At 42.6% G+C, this 19,990-nt stretch overlaps 2 protein-coding genes across 11 annotated transcripts in view; both read right to left on the minus strand.

Annotated features, from left to right (window-relative positions):
* Window positions 1-507: 507 nt before the first annotated feature.
* On the minus strand, window positions 508-2,168 carry Rplp1 (ribosomal protein lateral stalk subunit P1). The gene is made up of 3 exons (XM_005075583.4): window positions 1,970-2,168; window positions 1,503-1,577; window positions 508-744 (listed from the first exon to the last, which is right to left on the minus strand). Exons 1-3 carry the CDS (start codon window positions 2,039-2,041, stop codon window positions 547-549), a joined length of 345 nt encoding a protein of 114 aa, XP_005075640.1. The 5' UTR covers window positions 2,042-2,168; the 3' UTR covers window positions 508-546.
* A 3,428-nt stretch (window positions 2,169-5,596) lies between these two features.
* Kif23 (kinesin family member 23) overlaps window positions 5,597-19,990 on the minus strand; it is a 28,999-nt gene continuing 14,605 nt past the window's right edge. For 2 of the 10 annotated variants that reach the window (XM_040739836.1, XM_040739834.1), the window contains 14 exons: window positions 18,666-18,768; window positions 16,249-16,328; window positions 16,043-16,162; window positions 15,561-15,687; window positions 15,076-15,234; window positions 13,617-13,774; window positions 13,056-13,229; window positions 12,696-12,875; window positions 11,960-12,271; window positions 8,904-9,131; window positions 7,716-7,798; window positions 7,462-7,543; window positions 6,717-6,787; window positions 5,597-5,969 (listed from right to left, as the gene is read on the minus strand). In XM_040739836.1, coding sequence (XP_040595770.1) covers window positions 5,954-5,969; window positions 6,717-6,787; window positions 7,462-7,543; window positions 7,716-7,798; window positions 8,904-9,131; window positions 11,960-12,271; window positions 12,696-12,875; window positions 13,056-13,229; window positions 13,617-13,774; window positions 15,076-15,234; window positions 15,561-15,687; window positions 16,043-16,162; window positions 16,249-16,328; window positions 18,666-18,768 — 1,893 coding nt within the window. In that variant the 3' untranslated portion in view covers window positions 5,597-5,953. The remainder of the gene's footprint in view (window positions 5,970-6,716; window positions 6,788-7,461; window positions 7,544-7,715; window positions 7,799-8,903; window positions 9,132-11,959; window positions 12,272-12,695; window positions 12,876-13,055; window positions 13,230-13,616; window positions 13,775-15,075; window positions 15,235-15,560; window positions 15,688-16,042; window positions 16,163-16,248; window positions 16,329-18,665; window positions 18,769-19,990) is intronic. The other 8 variants (XM_040739840.1, XM_040739838.1, XM_040739835.1 and 5 more) reach the window with 7 other exon arrangements.

Genomic DNA, 19,990 nt, shown 5'->3' on the forward strand with positions numbered 1-19,990 from the left:
AAAACAATGACAGGCTTAAACAAGCACATTGCACGCTGAAACACCCCAGAGATAGGTCAAAGGTTCTAGCCAAAGAACCAAATGCAGCTGCAATCTGAATACAGCCAACAAACAGCAAGCCCTGATGACCAAGATAACTGACCTGTCTATGCCAAGTTCCACAGGAATCAAAGACAGGGTGCTCATTAAACCACTATTTTCTACTCAGACTCAGCCCCTAACTGTCAAAGGTGCCACCTTTACAAAAGCAGGTTGAGAGTTGGAGTGATTCTGCCACCTTAAGAGCCAGCTATTAATAGTGTGCTTCTAGGGCTCTGCTCAAATGTCACTGGAAAGTGACTTTCTGAAGACAACAGATGGCTGAGTTTAGAATAACTGACCCAGGCTTCTTTTCAGACCACTTAACTAGTGCTGGTCTTAAACACAAACTCCTAAACCTAGGAACCTGCTACCATCACTAGAACCCAAGAAGCTGTTCCTGTCCCATGCAATTGAGACCACAAAACCTACAGGTTCATCTTTTTATTGGATATGTTAACAGGAGGCTTAGTCAAAAAGACCAAAGCCCATGTCATCATCAGACTCCTCAGATTCTTCCTTCTTTGCTTCCACTTTCTTCTCCTCAGCTGGGGCAGCAGCAGTAGAGGGGGCAGGACCACCTGCTGGTGCGGCTCCAGCTGCTGGCGCAGGTCCACCAGCCCCTACGTTGCAAATGAGGCTCCCAATGTTGACATTGGCCAAGGCCTGAAAAAGAAACAAACGGGCTGGAGTAATGGCTCTGTGGCTAAGAGCATTGACTGCTCTTTCAGAGGACCTGGGTTTGATTCCCAGCACATGACAACTCACAACTGTATGTAATTCCATGGATCCAGACACCCAATGCACATAAAATAAAGACAGGTAAACCTGGGGGGTGGTGCAGTTTAAAGGGGGCACAGGCGGATCTCAGTTCTAGACAGTCTCAGAGAAACAATGCCTCAAAGAAAGACAGGTAAAAGCCTCTAGTCCTGTCCTTTATGTTCCAATGTGATGCATTCCGACTTTTCCAAACCAACGCACCAGACTAGTCAAGATACAAGCAAAACTGATACACTGGGTCCCTGTTTGGTAATTGCTTTAAAGGCACAGATAACTGAATTTCCTCTCATGGTGAGCAAATAAAGTAACTCAACAGAACAAAAGTAATGGGCAAATTTCCAAAGTTTCTAAACTTTGACTCCAGACCCACCAATCGGGTTGATCTCTCTTGCCAGAAATAGAAATTTGTAGCTTTCTGTTTTAAAAGAATTTTGATTGTTCCAAGTGCCAAACTTACTAAGTCAGTAAACTCAATTCCTACAAAACACAGGCTAGTATGTACAGGACTTGCATGTAGTGGTACGGTTAAGTTCTTAATCTGTTAGAAACTGGGGCCTGATATAAAAGCTACACCAGTTAAGTACAAACTAACACAAAAATCCAAGAGGGGCGCTGGTACATTAACAGGACTACCCCAATCTTACCTTTGCGAACAGGCCAGGCCAGAAAGGTTCAACATTGACACCAGCTGCTTTAATGAGGGCATTGATCTTATCCTCCTGGAACACAAACGCCAATCCATCAGAATACGGTTAAAAAAAAATCAAGTCACATAAGTCCCTTATGCAGAGCCATGTCGCCAATTTCGGCCTTCAATGGGCAGCTCATGCATACCCAGCCTTAAGTCATCGGCCAGGTTTTAAGGCTATGGGGAAAGTGCGACTGCCCCATAAGCCAGACTACCCGAGTTAGAATCCTAAAAACGAGTTAGGTGGGAAGGCAACCCACTTTCAACAGTTGACAACAGCAAGCGGACTCGCGGCTGTTGGGCCGCGCGGGTAGGACAGAGCGCACGCGCGCCAAGGGTCTCCGAGCAGACGAGTCGGCCAGCCGAGTGCCGGCCCCGCCGCAACACACGTGGCTGCCCCGCGGTTACCCACGCCGCACTCACCGTGACCGTCACCTCGTCGTCGTGAAGGATGAGGGCGGAGTAGATGCAAGCGAGCTCAGAGACGGAGGCCATGTTGCGGACTGCCGGCACGGTGCTAGTCGCCGGATGAAGTGAGGGCCTCACCCCAACGCGGCCTTAGCTTCCTCGGAAGAACCGAGCACCTTGGCGGCAGCTGAGGAAAGGGCCACAAACGCCTGCGCACAGCCTCTTATGGGGGCCGCAACGACCAATCGATGCCCGGCTCCGAGCGGAAGGGGCAGAACCAGGAACGAGAGGCGGTGTCTGCGGACACAGTTCCGGACTTGCGCGTTAGGTTTCCGGTTTGGCCGGCGTTTCACGGCTTGCGATTATTGGAAGTGCTAAACGTTAAGGTTTAGCAGCTGGCAGGAAAGTTATATGGGGGAAACGCACTGGTCCGGCCCTATACTCGAAGGGGTAGGAGCGCTCCCGCGCCTTGGGCACACTGTCGGAAAAAAGTCACTAGCCGACTCAAGCCCTGACAGTCACGTGGTTGGCCCCACCTCTCCACCTTGGCGGGCGCGCTTAACCGACTCTGGTACTAGAGTAGGCAAATGCCGAATCCGGAGTTGTTTATCAATCGGAGTGTATCGAGGTCCATCCCTGGAGAACTCTGAGCACAGAAGAGCCGGGCGTTGGTGGCGCACGCCTTTAATCCCAGCACTCGGGAGGCAAAGGCAGGCGGATCTCTGTGAGTTCGAGGCTGGGCTGGACCGACATCCTCCAAAACATAACAGAGAGACCGTGTCTCGTAAAAAAAAAAAAAAAAAAAAAAAGAAAGAAAGCACAGAAGATCCGGGCGGTGCTGGCACACGCCTTTAATCCCAGCAGAGGCAGACGGATCTCTGTGAGTTTGAGACCAGCCTGGTCTACAAGAACTAGTTCCAGGGCAGGCTACACAGAGAAACCCTGCCTCGAAAAACCAAACAAAAAAAGCACAGAGGGTGCTGAAGATGCCTCAGAGGCTAAGCCATCTTACTGCTCTTCCAGAGGCCCCAAGTTCTGTTCTGCCACCCCAAAACTGGAATTATAGTTCCAGGGAATCATATCACAGCAGACACGCTCATATACACATAAACGTAAACACTTTTAAAAGTATCATGCAAAGTATGATGGGAAAAAACAGAAGTAGGAGACCATGTGACAAAATTTGGCAACTAATCACATAGACCTCTTAGGAAACTAGGAGAGTAACTTTCATAACCCGGTAAGAGTACTCAGCAGAAGTTAAAAGCAATTTTTTTTTCAGATTGTCCTCCAACTCAAGGCCTGCCTCTGCCTCCGGAATGCTGGGATTAAAGGCTGGTATTAAACGCATTTGCCACCCCAGCCCCAACCAAAGCAAGTATCTTAATAGAAAAAAAAAACTTTTGAAAATGGGAAAAAAATGAGGAATAAACATGAATGTCTTCCTTAACCTCTGTTCCAGTGCATGGCACTTTATCATAATAGAAACCCCAAGACTGCACTCACACACACACACACACACACACACACTTAAAAATACACCTCAGGTTGGGGTACAGCTCAGTTGTAGAGCTCTTGGACAGTTTGTGTAAAGGTGGCCTTGGGTTTCAGTGCTACAGAGTTAAAATCAGAGCCTCATGCATACTAGGCAAGTGGTGTATTAAAAACCAATACCTCTAACCTGTGATGTTTTACAGTGCATATGATTCGATTTCAGCACCACAAACAAGCTACGAAAGTTATGAGGAACTTGTGGAGCAATAGTTTTCAGAGAAGAACCTAAGGGTGTGTGTGTGTGTGTGTGTCTCAGATGACTGAGAGGTTAAGAGCTTCCAGAGGTTCTGAGTTCAAATCCCAGCAACCACATGGTGGCTCACAACCATCTGTAGTGAGACCTGGTGCCCTCTGGTGTGCCTGCATTGCTGCAGGCAGAACACTCTATACATAATACATCTTTAAAAGACCATAAAGGGGTAATTTTCCCTAAATTATATAGTTCCAATCAAAATTCTACTCTCATTGGAATTTGAAAGCTGGCCTCAAATCTTTAAAACAAAAAACTGACTGGGTGTCATGTATCCCAGCTAACCTTGAACTTGCTGTGTAGCTGAGGATTGATCTTAAGTTCATGCAGTGCTAGGGATCAAACCCTGGTATTCTACCCACTCAATTAACATCTCAGGCCCCTTACTACATGACCTCACTATACAACCCAAACTGGCCTGAAGATTCTGCAGTGCAGGCTGGCCTTGAATTTGTAGTAATGCTTGTCTCAACCTGTTGAGTTCTCTTGGATTAGAGGCTTGCACCACCACACCTGGCCCTAGAGGAATTCTTTATTAGTGTTATTGGCAATGCAAATAGATGTGCAGACTAGAACACATTCTCATACTGGTGGGAACCTGGTAATGTTGGTAGAAAGAAGAAATCCAAGGAGTATAGGTGGGTGTTTCAAAGCAAAGCTCTGCCAAAGGATGGCAGGAGCTCTGACAGCAGAATGTACTCCTTGCATACTGAGGACATGGAACCAATCCCTGGGATCATAAATAAAGGTGCCATAGAATAGTTATAGGCAGGGAGATCCAAAATTTCAAGTTGCAAAGGATACAAAGTCCTACACACCTGAAAACTTACTAAGTAGCTTTATTGCAAAGACTCTTGTTACTTGAGAAACCAAACTCACATTCTGGAAATATGCATTAAACCAACGAGATCCTATTTCATGCCTATCAGTTCAGAGAATTGCTAGTGAGAATGGCAAATGAATATATTTACAAAAACATGGCTAAAGCTGGGTGTGCACACAGACTACAACCAGCACTTCCAGTCATTGTCTCTACTCTCAGGCCAATTGCAACACTATTCTCTGTAGTGTAAGGAAAACTGCACTTTTTTTTTTTTTTTTTTGGTTTTTCGAGACAGGGTTTCTCTGTGGCTTTGGAGGCTGTCCTGGAACTCGCTCTGTAGACCAGGCTGGCCTCAAACTCACAGAGATACGCCTGCCTCTGCCTCCCGAGTGCTGGGATTAAAGGCGTGCGCCACCAACGCCCGGCTGGAAAACTGCACTCTTAAGGAACAGGGAGGATGTCATAGAACATCCTGCAGTCACCTTCAGATATGATGTCAATCATCTGAAGGGAGTGATAGAACACTGAAAAATCCTGCTAAACCTGGCTTTCATCGAGGCTTTGACTTTGAGCACTTCCCTTCCCAGGAATGCCTAAGTTATAAATCAAAGTTGATTTCCAACTAAATTAGTCATTAGGAGCTAAGAAGTGTTCAGCAAAGCTAATGTATTAAAATAGGACAAATAGCATGTTAGTTTTGATGTCGAACTTGGCTTTATAAGCCGACTTTGGGGTCCATGAGCAATATCTTACCTGTTTCATACTCCATAAAGGAAACATTCATTCACAGCCATCTCTCTCTCTGTCCTGGAACTAATTTTCTAGACCAGGATGGCCTCGAACTCACACAGATCCGCCTGCCTCTGCCTCCCAAGTGCTGGGATTAAAGGCGTGTGCCACCAACACCGGCTAATCTCTACATGTTCTTTTCATGTAATCCCATTAATACCAAGTACCAGATAAACAGAACACTGCAGTTGCTTGGAATCATGGTGAGTGAATGTCCAATATACAATTTTGCGCTTCTTAGTGCTTTTTATTTCAATTCTTTTGGGATATATAAAAGCAGAAAGTGAATATATACAAACAGAATTCTAAAATGGTTTTGCCATTTCATTGGCCAGTCACCATCTTTAAATTGTTAAATATGTCTAAAGTGCATTTTTTTGCGGCTAATCAATAGCAGCATTTGTTTTTGTTTTTTTTTTATAAAACCTTAGAAAATATTCCGAACAGTTGGAAAAGTCACAATAAAAAATACAATGTGATCCAGATACATTCTTCTGTAGGATGACTCAGACACTGTCTGGCACAGCTTTGGAGAAATCACCAACACAAACAAAAACATCCTTCTGCCACCAGGGCTATCAGGTCAAGGCTTCTTGCGCCTAAAACACAAAAAAGCAGCATGTAATAGTGAATTCTACACATGGTGACATAGTCAAAACAAATTCTCTTTGTAAGAATTCCTTTTATCAGAAGAAAATTCAAGTCCTTGGAGTATAAGTAACATACAGAATATAGCAGGAGGTAGCTTCTACTACAGGTTAAAAATGTAGAGAGAAATGTATAAGATTGGTTTTATGAAGAATGGAAAAAGAATAGGCCAGCTCCCTAGTGTGGATTTAACAGAAGAGCAAATGGTGTGCTTCCTTCAATATGAATTCTGGAATTCAGTTTTACCTATCTATAGAACATGTACCACTATTCCAAAACTATGAGGCTCATTAAGTAAGAGTGACACACACAATGCTGTCAACCCCAGTGTGAGTCATCTTGCAGAAGTGCAATGAAATCAGACCTCAGCTAAGAGCAAAGTCTTGTCTATGATCCCAAAGACAGCTAGAAGTCAACATTTTTTGTATATTATATGCTTTGTCATAGGTAATAGACACACCCTCTGTATCTCTTTCCAGGAGCTTTCAGCTCAGCCCCAAAAAGATTTAGAAGTGGCCAAGTGTGAGCAAAAGTCACCAATCTGCTGCCGTCTCCTCCAGCAGCTCTTACAGCACTCTGGAGAGCTCAGCCTGACACAGGCTGACCACAAACTGTCCCCAGGGCCCAGGTGAAAGCCAGAGAGGCACAGAAGGAGCAGCCGTGGTGATGGAAAGCCTGGGGAAGGGAGTGGTGCTCACTTGGGTTGTGCATGGTGCTCATATCCAGGTCCCAGCTGAGACCCCGCTTTCATCTCCACAGCAACTGAACACTAGAGGAAAACGACAGAAGAGGGAAAGGTCAGCTCCCAACGATCCAGAGCACATGTCCATTTATACGGGCTCTACTGCGATGAAATCCAACACTGCCTTAGGTCAACGAGGACACCTAGGTCAAACCGCTAGTCACACACTTACAATTCATTGCTGCACAGGCAACAAGAACAAGAAGGGCCTGGGAGAGTATCCTGGTATCTTTTCATCTTAGATAAGGAAGGAGAGGGGGGGGGGACTCCTGAAGAAGCTGGTGGCCAGGGCCTTGCCCGATCCTTCCCCCAGGAGCCTTTCCTCAGAGGTAATGATCACAAGGAACACTAGGTGCTTCTTCGGGTTAGTCCTTCTGCTATGATTTTCGTTAGTCTGGATCAATACTCTCAAAACACTCTCGAGTCCTTTGTCCCCCCCATATACATTAGTGCGCGCACACACACACACACACACACACACACACACACACACACACACACACACACACACACACACACACACACGACCTCTAACTAAAGACCAGACCTAAAGAAATGTAAGTGCCCTACCAGAATGTTAGTTATACGACTCCGGGCTGCATAGGCAGTATGTTGTCCCACCTCAGCAACTTCAAAGAGCACGAAGTGCTATAGCACTAGGCAGCTAATTTTAGCAAGCAAGTATTTAATTTCACCCCTACCCTTGTCTCTACATCGGTCCATTCAGACTCTGTACCATCTGGTTGGGCAGGTGCTACTGTGGACGATCTTCGTTTTCGACTACTGAAAAAGGGGAAACACGATGCAACAATCATTTTTGCATCTAAGAATAAAAAACATTAGAAGGGGAGAAACCACCTATACCCCTGCGGAGAATTAATGATAAACCTCACAGAATATTCTGTTCCTAAGAAGAGACTAAGAAACAGTCCTTTTATTAGTGACCAACACTCACCCAGTCGGCGATTCTTGTTTTAAAGTCTCAATATCAGTAAACTGAACAGATTGTCCACCACCTCTGGTCTTAAAAACATCACCCTAAATCCAAGAGAAAAGGTCACTGAATATACTGATCAAATACTTCAGAAACTTCAGTCTACCACTTACTAACATGACTTCAGCACAAGATAATCAGTAACATTCCTAGCTACAAGGAGTATTTTATTGCACCTACAAATTTAAAAGCTAAATTAACCCAGCAGAGGCAGCTCCATGTTTAAGGTGCTGTTGTCCTTCTGGTGGAGAAGTCTTAATTATAACTGTCGGTCCTCTTGCCTTAAAATGAACCCCCCCCAACTTTTTTTTTTCTAATGGCTATATGATCACAAAAAATCTTCTATTGGCAGGAAATCTCTTCTTTCCAAGAAAGAATTGGGGTAGCTCAGTACTGAGTAACTTTCCCAATCAAATTTTGCACATTATTTACTTTGAAACTATTAATTTTTTTTCATTTGTTTGGTGGGTTTTTTTTTTCTTTTTTTGGCAGGGGGCTGTTGATTACCCTGGCTGCCCTGGAACTCTGTAACCTAGGCTGGCCTTGAACTAACAGAGATTTGCCTACTGAGTGCTGAGATTAAAGACGAGCACCACCACCACCTGGAATAGGACAAATTTTAATGCAAACATTTAATCTTCAAATAACAGAACAGAAGATAGTTGTTAGGTCTACTTTTGCTGCTATCTGGTTTTTCAAGTTATCTATGTGCTCCAGGATGGGTTCAAACTGGTGACCCACCTGTCTAGGCCTCCCGTGCTAGGATTCAGGCAAATTGTCAATATGGCTCTAGATTTTTTTGTTTTGTTTTTTCCTTGAGACAGGGTCTGTCCTGGAACTCGATCTGTAGACCAGGCTAGCCTTGAACGCTGGGATTAAAGGCATGGGCCACATCTGCCTGGCTGGGATTACTTTTGAAACTAAGTTTTAGCTAAATATGTAGTAACTAAAAGTACATCATGGATCTAGAAGAAACCCAAGACTCTAAGCCAATTCCAGCAGATCCAGCCCCAGATTTACAACCTAAGAAACTACATTAATTCTCTGCTAAAAATTCCACCCAACATCCCATTTATGTTCTAGATCTCATCAAGGGATAGCAGGTCAAATATTTCTCAGTGGCATTTTTTTGTAAAGACTTGTTTTTACCTTAATTACTTTAGTTTGAATCTCCCCATCGGAGGCTAGTTCCTGGTGGGTCAGCATGTACTTCTCACACTTAGCTAGCGCCTTTTCATTTGCAACAGACACTGTGATGGCATGAGGGACATGTGGCTGCATGACTGTCTCAGTTTGCACATTAGAGGCAGGCTTATGATCTACCCATCTGCTCCCTGCAGAGCGGGACCTTCTGTGTCGTACAGGAATTGGTGTGTTCTGATCAGGTTGAAAGAGGAATTGAGAAACAAGCACAACCCAAGATTACTTTGAGGTACCATTAGAAGTGCAGCAGTTTACAAGGCAAGTTCACAACAACAGAAATCAAACCTGTCCAAGCTAAACAAGTAAGTCATTTAATGTTCTCTTAGCCAAACAGAACCAACAGACATTTTTAGACAACAGTATAGAGAGAATAGTCATAGGGGAGCTTCCGTTTTTAACAAAGGGCAAAAGGTAAAAATGTGGTGACTCTAGATCCTCTTGTTTATGGCTAGTTCGGGAAAAATAATCCATTTTGTATTCTTGATCAAAAACCAAGTATTATGCCTGCTTTGTGAAGTAATACATAGATTAACAGGTCTGTTAAAGGTTAACAGCAGGATCAATATAATAACACTAAAGTATGTCTGAGGCATCTAAATAGAAAACATTTTTCCATATACAGCCAGACCAAAAAACTGCAAGCTACTGAAGCTTTGGCTCAGCAAGAAAAACCCCAAAGAACACAGGAATACAGGAACTTCAGGTGCAGCATGCCAAAACAGTGTCGAGCACTTCTAGGCACTTACACACAGTAAAGGCTTTTATATCTCAAAACACATGCCACAAACGCTTCAAATATACCAACAATTTTTTTCTACAAATGTTTGTTAAAAGCTCCAAGAATCAAAGACTATAGTATGAAATTAGCTTGTATCTTACGTAAATACTAGTTGTTTTCCAGTCAAATGCTACGTATGCTAAGTTAAACAGCACATTCAACTTAAGAAAACAAATTTCATGTACATGATATAGTAACATGTCTTCTGTTTGTTAAGCAGAGTACAGGCAAAGCCTTTCCAACCTAGCCAAATGAGAATTCTGATTCAGTTATTCAATTACAGGAAACCAGCTCAGGGACAACTCTAATGACAACTGTACAACAGTCATCACGACTTGCCACTAAAGACACTGCGCTTCCATGCAGGCAGAAAACCTTCCACTCTGAAAATGGTTTGATTGATGTTGAATAAGAAAACCTAGCTCCTGAAATCTAGCACTTGGCAGAACAGCTTCCCTGAACACATTTACAGCATAATACATTCAAATCAAACTTTGAAAATGGGACAAACTGCAAAGAATCTACTAGCAGGCATGACAAGTATTTTGAAAATCTTTCCTCACCAAAATGTAAAGCTCAGTCTGCCTGATAATTTCTGACCAATGAACATGAACACAGAGATGTATAACCTCATGGAAACTTTTCTGCTGCACTTCTAAAAAGATTTGGATTTCAAGAAAGAAGTTAAAAGTCTATGTCTTAGTACATCCTCCTGACTGTCACATGGCCAAGTCAGGCATTCCCTTACTGCCGGCAGGTATAAAACAGACCTCCTAGCAAATTGGAGTCTGATACAGAAGAGGAGGATTTACTAGAGGTGATCACAGAGACCATTCACCATGATCTGCTCCCAAAAGGCTCAAAGTAAAATCTGCAAAGCTAGAACTTAAGACTATAGAAGTATCTGTTGCCTTATAAGAACCCAAGACTGGTCATTATCATTAGTAATCAGATTGCAGGGTGTTTATCTACATTCTAAATCCTGTAAGAGGATCTATCTGCTTTTTGAGACAGGGTTTCTCTATGTAACAGCCCTGGATATCCTGGAACTCATGCTGTAGACCAAATTGGCTTCAAAGTCACAGAGATCCACCTGCCCCTGCCTCCCCATTGTGATTGCCGGCATGTACTACCACTACCCAGCATATAAGAGGATCTTAGACTCCTCGGCCACACTACCAATTTTAAGAGGATCTTAAGTATTTACTACAAGATCATTTTACTTAGAAGAATAATTTTTAAAGACCAATTAAGATTTTATTGCTTATCTAATTCACAGTATTAGTATGATGATTTATTCAAATTTTAAAGGAAATTTTATCTTAATATTGAATAAAATACCAATTAGGTATTGTTAATCACCTCAAGATTAAAATTTCAGGATGTGAAAACTATCAGTAGTTTCAAACAGTTCAGATCACAAAAATTAAAAAGATGAAAGCATATGAAAGATTGGTGATTGCCACATGCAGTGCGTGCATCTGGACAGCAGCATGACTTGACAGGAGAGGTCATCACTGGGACAGGTAGGACAGTGAGAGGCTCTCCACTCAGGAAATGCTGTCTGCCTTACAAGTGGTAAAGACAATGGTTATGAAAGGTGGTGGTTAAGCAGGGAAATGCTCTTTTTTTTTGAGTGTCACAGCATCTGTGACTTACTTCAGAGTATCTCAGAAGAGGAAGCCTTGCATAAAATAACAGTGACTGTCAATGGCAGAGGCAGAAGAGTCTATAACCCATTAATTAAACTTTTAAAATGAACCCCCCACAAAAAATATGCCAAGAAAAAAGTTATATTCGGGAAAGTGTAGTCTTATACATTCATATTTGGGTTGGGGGAATTATAGCTTGGTGATAAAGCAATTGTTTAGCATCTTAGCCAGTTGAAGCTAAGGCTCAATCCCCAGCAACAAGGGAAAAAAACCCAAGAGATATCAAGGAAGCAAGACACTCGTATTCCTAGATTCTGTGCAAAGCCCCTTGTGCAGGCAAGTGGTCTACTCTAGGCGGCACCATGCTGGCTGGCATTCAGAGTTCACAGGCTTCTGCTTTCTCACATGAAGAGCTCAGCCTCAATTCAGGGTGGCTCAGTCTTTAACAGAAAAGTCAGAGCTTCTTCGTTTTGGAAGCTATCCATCTTTCCATCAAACTTTTGGAACCAAGTTACAAAGAGCAAAGGAGAAAAGTCTGTCACTACAACGCTTTAAAGAATGCTGGCACTAACCCTGCGGCAATGGTCCTCTTCTACGCCTATCTCACTGCTGAATGTAGGGACCATCTCCCTGCCTTCAGTCCAGTACATCCCTCGCCTTCTGTCTGACACGATACATGTTTTACTTTGTCCTGGCTCCTGCTGCCTATGCCTTGCAAGAGAGGTGACATTGACAGGTGTGCTGAACGGAGATAGTTTCTGCTCCCATTCCGAAATACAGGAAGCTACAGAAATGCTGCTGCAAGAGTTAGAGCGCCTGTGTAGCTGTGGTTGGCTCATGAGTTGCTGGCCGTTGGAAATCTGAGCAATATTGTTACTAGAAAGCTAGAAAAATTGGAGAAAAATTAGTGAATAAGACTGAAAAACTGAGAGAAACAATATTACTTTTCTACAATTTTTACTACATGAAGATTTAACATTGTAAGAAACTGCTGTCATTAACTTTTGTGATATGCTTTTGCTGTTTTTTGAGACAGGGACTCAACTATGTAGCCCTGGTTGGGTCTGGAACTTTGTGTAGACCAGACTGGCCTTAAACTCAGAGATCTGCCTGTCTCCCTCCCAAGTGCTGGGATTAAAGGCATGAGCCACCATTCCCTGCCCTTTTGTGCTAAGTTCTAAAAATAGAACTTTAAAAAATAACATGAAACAAACAATTCTCAGAGAAATCTCCTCTAGTTGAAACAAATTTTCTCTAGCACTAAGCTACACATACTAAGTGTATAAGCACGAATCTGCAAATACTTACTGGCACCGGTGAAGGAGAGACAGATCTCTGAATGATTTTTTCCTGGTCCCTCTCTCGGGAGGGTCTCTCTGGCTTCTCAGGTTTTGGTTCAGTCACAATGGCCCTCAGCTGTTTGAGCTTTTCATCTTTGACCCAGAGTTTATTCTGCATCTCCAGCTGGGTGGCTGCCACCCGACGTTCCTATGGGGACCATCAATGGCAAATTGCAGTCTACTTCATCACTCTGCATAAGCACACAGCCCCACCCACTTTATTCCTTGAAAATGACAATTCTCTGCTTCTTCCAGAATTAACAGATACCACCAGAGCTCTGCCACAAGCACAGAAATACAAAATATTTAACCTAAGGAAAACACTCACACATTCCTTCTGCCATTTCATCGATGTTTCTGTCACCATGCCTTGCAACCTGGCTTCTAATCTGCGCTTGTCAGAAAACTGCCGCTGAAGCTTCTGATTCTGGCTCTCAAGCTCCTGCTGCAGATTGCGCTTATCTTCTTCATAGATCGTGGTTGTTTTCTCCAAAATCTCAATCTGCAAAGGAGACCACTGTGCTTATCATCTGCTATGCAAACATCTCACCTAACTGTACAATAAATAGTCCTTCAATTGCTCACAAAAGCAAATTTATGGAAACATGCAGGGAGGGAGGGAGGGAGGGAGAGGGAAGGAGAGGGAGATCGAGACATCACTTTTGCCCTCACTATTTTCACCTAAATCCTCAGTTTCACTTTTGTCTAGAAAGAAGTTACTCAACAAGCCAGAGGCCTACATCTCCTCAGGCTAAGCTCTACTTCTAAGATTAAAAGACTACACATTCTCTTCCTCCCTTCATGCCCCTTCACAGCAGTGACAGGCACATGAGCTGTTCTGAGAGCAGTGCCCAATGGGCAGTATATAGGTAAAAATGTGACCACGAACCTTGTACTCCAATGTTTTATTTTTCTTCTCTAGTCGTTCTATTTCTGATTTCTGCCCTGAGATCAATTTTTCTTTTTCATTTAGTTTTTCCTGAATGTAGTTTTCTTTATTTGAAAGAGAACTGTCAAATTCTTTTAATAAGGCTTTGAAAGTCATACCTGAAACAAAGCATACATACTGTGCTGTTTAATGCAGATATAAAACCAACTTTCTTTGGCAAACAGTAGAATGTAGCACTCTAGCCAAATCCCCCTATGGCAAATGTACATAAGAAAGGCTGGGAATGCAGCTGTCTGTTATGTGTCTGCTTTGTATATGCATGAGGCCCTAGGTTCAATACCAAAAAATGAAAAATACTGAAACAAGTTTGGTAAGAAATCAAGAGTTTGAGCCGGGCGTTGGTGGCACACGCCTTTAATCCCAGCAGTTGGGAGGCAGAGGCAGGCAGATCTTGTCTACAGAGGGAGTTCCAGGACAGCCTCCAAAACAATACAGAGAAACCCTGTCTCGAAAAAAAAAAAAAAAAAAAAATCAATTCTATAAGAGATGTTCATAGGGGCTGGAGAGAGGGCTCAGGGGTTAAGAGCATTGACTGTTCTTCCAGAGGTCCTGAGTTCAATTTCCAGCAACCACATGGTGGCGCTTACCCATCAATAATGAGGTCTGGTGCCCTCTTCTTGCATATAAATATATATAGGCATACATGCAGACAGAACACTGTACTAAATAAATAAATCTTTAAAAAAAAAAAGAGAGAGATGTTCATAGAAGTGTTTCGTAACCTCTCTCTAATACTTAAAGCTTGCTTACAAATGCAAAAAACAGAAATAATCCTGTACTTGAGATCAGCTGAGTCTGGACTGAAGACATTGGCACACTACTTGGTCACTCACAGAGACAGTCACTTCCATGGACCAGACTTGTTCAATCGTTCTATAACTTTCAAACATTTCCCCTACAGCATCTTGAGGTACCAACAATTACAAAATATAAATAACTTGCCAACAGGGGAAAACTATAAAATATCTTGTATCCATCACAATTAAAAATAAATGTAGATGAGGAAACACCCACGTTTTTCTTTTTTTTTTTTTCTTTTTTTTTTTTTTTTTTTTTTCGAGACAGGGTTTCTCTGTAGCTTTGGAGGCTGTCCTGGAACTCACTTTGTAGACCAGGCTGGCCTCGAACTCACAGAGATCCGCCTGCCTCTGCCTCCCGAGTGCTGGCATTAAAGGCGTGCGCCACCAACACCTGGCCACTTTTTTCTCTTTATATTCTTTAAAAGTAAAATTGAGCTGTTGAGGAAAACAAAACCTTGCCACTCAGATTAAAAAACACCTCGAGGTCACTACAAAGCCAAGGAACAAGTCTTCCTTAAAGAGATGTCTTGCCAGATGGAGTCACTAAGACCTGTTTCTACCTCTGAAGTCACAGCAGCTGTAAGCAGCTCTGCTCTTACATTGTTTGTTAAGCTCCTCAGTCATTACTTGGCGCAGGCGATGTCGTTTCTCCAAAGTTTCAATCAGCTTTGGAAGGGTCTCCTCATCATTGATATCCAAAAGTCTGTAAGGAGGCAGTGGTGGGAAGCTCTGTAGACTCACTTCAGTGACCAGAGGCTCTGTATTGAATTTAAAAACCATGAAAGAGCTTTTAAGCAAGTCTGATGCTGTAAGCAGAACCTTGAACCAGTAACCACAGATTTTATCTCAATATATATATTTTTTTGCCCTCAGCTTACTCAATGCTAGAATTACAGGTATGCTTCACTACACCCTGCTTTAGGCATGGGATTTCTCAAAAACTTATCTAATGTTTTATCTAAACATACAACCAAAGAAACCTTACATTTTAGTTCAAAGTTTCTTACATTCTGGGTGTAAATAGGTTTTTTAAAAGTTTACAGAAAGACAAGCAAATGAATAATGATACAGCATGAAATCGTACCATCTCCAACAGGGCCACCCCGAGGCAGGTTTCTGTATCGTCTCCCTGGTGTCAAGCCACATATCACCTTGTCTACTGGTCTCGCTACTTCAACTTCTTGGGTTACTTCAGCAAATCTCATGACTTGCTAAAAATACAAGGCAGAGTCTGTAAAAGCAAGCCTACGCAAGTCCTCCTTTACAGATGGCTAATGGCTTTTTTATATATCCAGTGACCTGTATCAATCTATAAAATGTGCAATCTGCCATTCTTTTTTTTTTCTGAGACAGGGTTCTCTGTAGCTTTGAAGGCTGTCCTGGAACTCTATCAATAGACCAGGCTGGCCTCGAACTCAGAGATCTGTCTGTCTCTGCCTCCCGAGTGCTAGGATTCAAGGAGTGTACCACCACACACCACCTGGCCAATGTGCCATTCTTCAGGTAGCTGTTTTCCCTAAAAAAAAAAAAAAACCCAACTGTATGGGACAAATACACTTAAATTACCAAGCTTTCTTCATAGTCTTCAGCCTTTGGATTCACACACACGATCATCCGCACCTTCCCTTCCCCATCGAAGTAGTTCTTGAACAGATGTGTTAACTTTGAATCTCGATATGGAACCATCTATAAAGACATTCAAAACCTAAGCATATTAGACAATTAAAATGCATGATTAAACCACAAAGTGGTTAACTAAGGCTGCTGTGTACCTTGTTAGTTCCGTATGTCTGGTTCTCTCTCAGGACTTCCATGCACGTTCTTAGCGTCATCAGTGACTGATTAATGTTACCTGAGAGGACCAGACACAGAGGACATTTGAAAACATAATACATCTGTGTGTTTGTAAAACCTAAATTTCATTTAACTGCTGGGAAATTATATAGATCTTCATGGTTCAAGTTCAAGAGCTGTCCATTATGGTCCCACTACACTTTTAACTGTATTAATCTTTTTTTTCTTTTTGTTTTTCGATGCAGGGTTTCTCTGTTTTGTTTTGGAGGCTGTCCTGGAACTCGCTCTGTAGACCAGGCTGGCCTCGAACTCACAGATATCTGCCTGCCTCTGCCTCCCCAGTGCTGGGATAAAGGCGTGCACCACCAATGCCTGGTTCAACTGTATTAATCTTAATAGCTTCAATAACCATCTTCCAAGGACTCGATTGAAAAGACTCTCCAGGGCTGGAAAGATGGCTCATTGGTTAAGAGTACTGCTTGGTCTTCCAAAGGCCCCAAGTTCAATTCCCAGAAACCACATGGTGGCTCTCTATCATCTGCAATAAGGTCTGGTGCCCTCTTCTGGCCTGCAGGTATACAAGCAGGCAGAATACCGTATACATAAAAAATAAAATCTTTTTTAAAAAGACTCTCCAAATATAATGTCACTCTTTTTTAAAAGATTTATTTATTACATAAACAGTGTTCTGTCTGCATGTATCCCTGCCTACCAGAAGAGGGCGCCAGATCTCATTACAGATGGTTGTGGAGCCACCATGTGGTTGCCAGGGATTGAACTCAGGACCTCTGGAAGAGCAGCCAGTGCTCTTAACCTCTGAGCCATCTCTCCAGCCCCAATATCACTCATCTAAAAAAGAGAGAGAGAGAGAGAGAGAATCTCTTTTTAAGTTTTATTTTTAGTCTTTGTGCTTTCGTGTTTTGCCTATATATATGTACTTCATGTGCTTCGTGCTCTCAAAGGTCAGAAGAGGACATAGGATTCCCTGGAACTAGAGTTACAGACAGTTGTGAGTTGTCATATGGATATATTAAAAAGTGAACCCAGGTTATCTGGAAGAGGAACAAATATTATTTAGTGTTTTGGTTTTTCAAGACAGGGTTTCTCTATATAACAGCCTGGCTGTCCTAGAACTTGCTTTATAGAACAGGCTGATCTCTACCTCCCAGGTCCTGGGATTAAAGATGTGTGCTACCACACCTGGTGCAACAATAAAGCTTAACGACTGAGCCATCTCTCTAGCCTGGGAATACAACATGACAATTTTCTGGTGGTTTGAATGAGAATGGCCCCTATAGGCTCATGTTTGACTGGTGGTTTCCAATTGGTAGAACTATTTGGGAAGGTATAGGAGGTGTGGCCTTGGTGGTGGTGTTTCATTAGGGATGGGGCTTTAAGGCCTCAAAAGTACAAGCCATTTCCAGGGACTGACTGACTGACTGTCTGTCTGTCTGTCTGTCTCTCTCAATCTCTGCCTCATGACTGTGAATCCCCCCACCTCCCTGTGCCTCAAGTCTGTGAATCATCTGACCCCCAGCTACTCTACAGTAAGCTCTCAGCTACTGCTCCAGCACCATGCCCTCCTGTTGCCCATCTCCCTGTCATCATGGTCATGGACTTAACAAGCCCCCAGCTAAGTGCCTCCTTTGATAAGTTGCCTTGGTCGTGGTGCCTCTTCATAGCAACAGAAAAGTTAACAGTTTCTTTCAAACCCTAAACTCTGGTATACACAAACGAATTTATTTGACTTGTTTCCTTTCTTTTTTCAGGGGTGGTGGTGCTGGAAACTGTCTCATACATGAGAGGCCAGCCATATCCCAAGGACCACTTCAGACTACAGTGGGAAAGGTAGAGAAGTCCTTCCTAAACCCAGAAGGGACATGTTTCTAACAGTCAAGTGTCTTAGGAGCCAGGAAACTGTCCCTCTATATCTCAACAGGATTTCTTAATCATCAAGCTTTCTTTTTCTGACTTACCTCATTTGGATTTCTGAGCCAAAATAAGGCTAGTATATTAATCACACCTCTAAAAATTCAGATTTCATTTAGATCTCCAAAGTGTTTAAGAACTGTTCACCTTGGAACATTGACTAAAACCTAACTCAATTGTGCCTACCAGATACATCATCATTTAGCTAGATATGATGATTCAAGCCTGTAATGCCAGCTCAGAAGCCTGAGGCAAGAAAACCACAAATGCCTGCAAGTTACCTTCTGTTCCTTACCCACTGAGGCGAGGGCACACACAATTAAAAGTTAAGCTTTTAAAAAATAGCTTCAAAGGCTAAGTTTAATAGTCAGTGTTATTCCACTGATTAATCAGAAAAACCACCCATTGATAAATAGAAAATGCCGTTCCAAGTTATAGCAATAAATAAGTACAGCACTGCACTCACCAGCCTCACGTAATCTGCTCCCTTCTGCTTTAGTCCGGTTGGTTCTTTCACTTCCAGCAAGATCTACCAGAGACAACTGGCTTATGGTAATTTGTTCTTTTTCCTGCAAGGGATAAAACCAACAATCTAAATTATACTGCACTACAATTTTCTTTAAGATCCAGTTAACATGGCATTAAGTCTTAATGGACACTGTATGTACATACTACAAATACTCTGAATGGCAGAGAATGCATGATACAGTAGAGTTTGAGAAAGAACTCATGACACTGAGTACTTGTCTGCTACCTGACTGTTCTTCTCAGAGCAGACATTAGCTGACTCCTTGAGAACAGGGATTCTGTTCCATTCTGTATAAAACAGGTATTTAGTATTACAGACTGGGAGTATTGAGCTCTGTCTTCAGAAACACACACACACCCCAAAAAGAGAAGACTTTTTAAAAAATTTATTTATTATGAATACAACATCCTGCCTCCATGTATGTCTGCACACCAGAAGAGGGCACCAGATCTCATTATGGAAGGTTGTGAGCTAACATGTGGTTGCTGGGAATTGAACTCAGGACCTCTGGAAGAGCAGTCAGTGCTTTTAACCTCTGAGCCATCTCTCGCCCCCAGAGAAGACATATTTAAAATAATGTAATTTCACAGTACTCTATGAAATTATACAAAGAAATGCAAGTCAAGGAGTACAGATGCTCAGTGGCTTTTTCAGCACCCATGTGGCAGCTTATAACTCCAGTTTCTGGGGGATTTGATGCCTTCTTCTGGCCTCCACAAACACCAGGCTCCCACACTTGGTACAGAAACATGCAGGCAAAATACTTACACACATCATATAAAAATAGAAGCTTAAAAAAAAAAGTTGGTCAGGCGGTGATGGTGCATGCCTTTAATCTCAGCATTTGGGAGGCAGAGGCAGATGGATCTCTGTGAGTTTGAGACCAGCCTGGTTTACAAGAAGCTAGTTCCAGGACAGCCTCCAAAGCCACAGAGAAACCCTGCCTCAAAAAAACAAAATAAACAAATTAATTAATTAATCAATTAATTTAAAAAAGGAAAGAAAAAGTCAAGCAGCACCTAAATGATATTATGCTTTTAGCAGTAATTCATATTCCTAGCACCAGAAGAGTAATTCACTGGAAATCAGGAAGACTTGTCTGTGGTCATTTTCTGACTAACATTTATTGAGTACTGACTATAATCCAAGCAATGACCAAGAAACTTCACACTGCTTCCCTTTATTCTCATAACCTTATGAGAAGGCTCTCTTACTCTCTTACAATCAGGTCAGACAGCGTCAAGAATCAGAATTCAAACTGT

Source organism: Mesocricetus auratus, unplaced genomic scaffold (assembly GCF_017639785.1).
Source record: "Mesocricetus auratus isolate SY011 unplaced genomic scaffold, BCM_Maur_2.0 Super-Scaffold_100691, whole genome shotgun sequence".
In the NCBI taxonomy this organism is placed as follows: domain Eukaryota; kingdom Metazoa; phylum Chordata; class Mammalia; order Rodentia; family Cricetidae; genus Mesocricetus; species Mesocricetus auratus.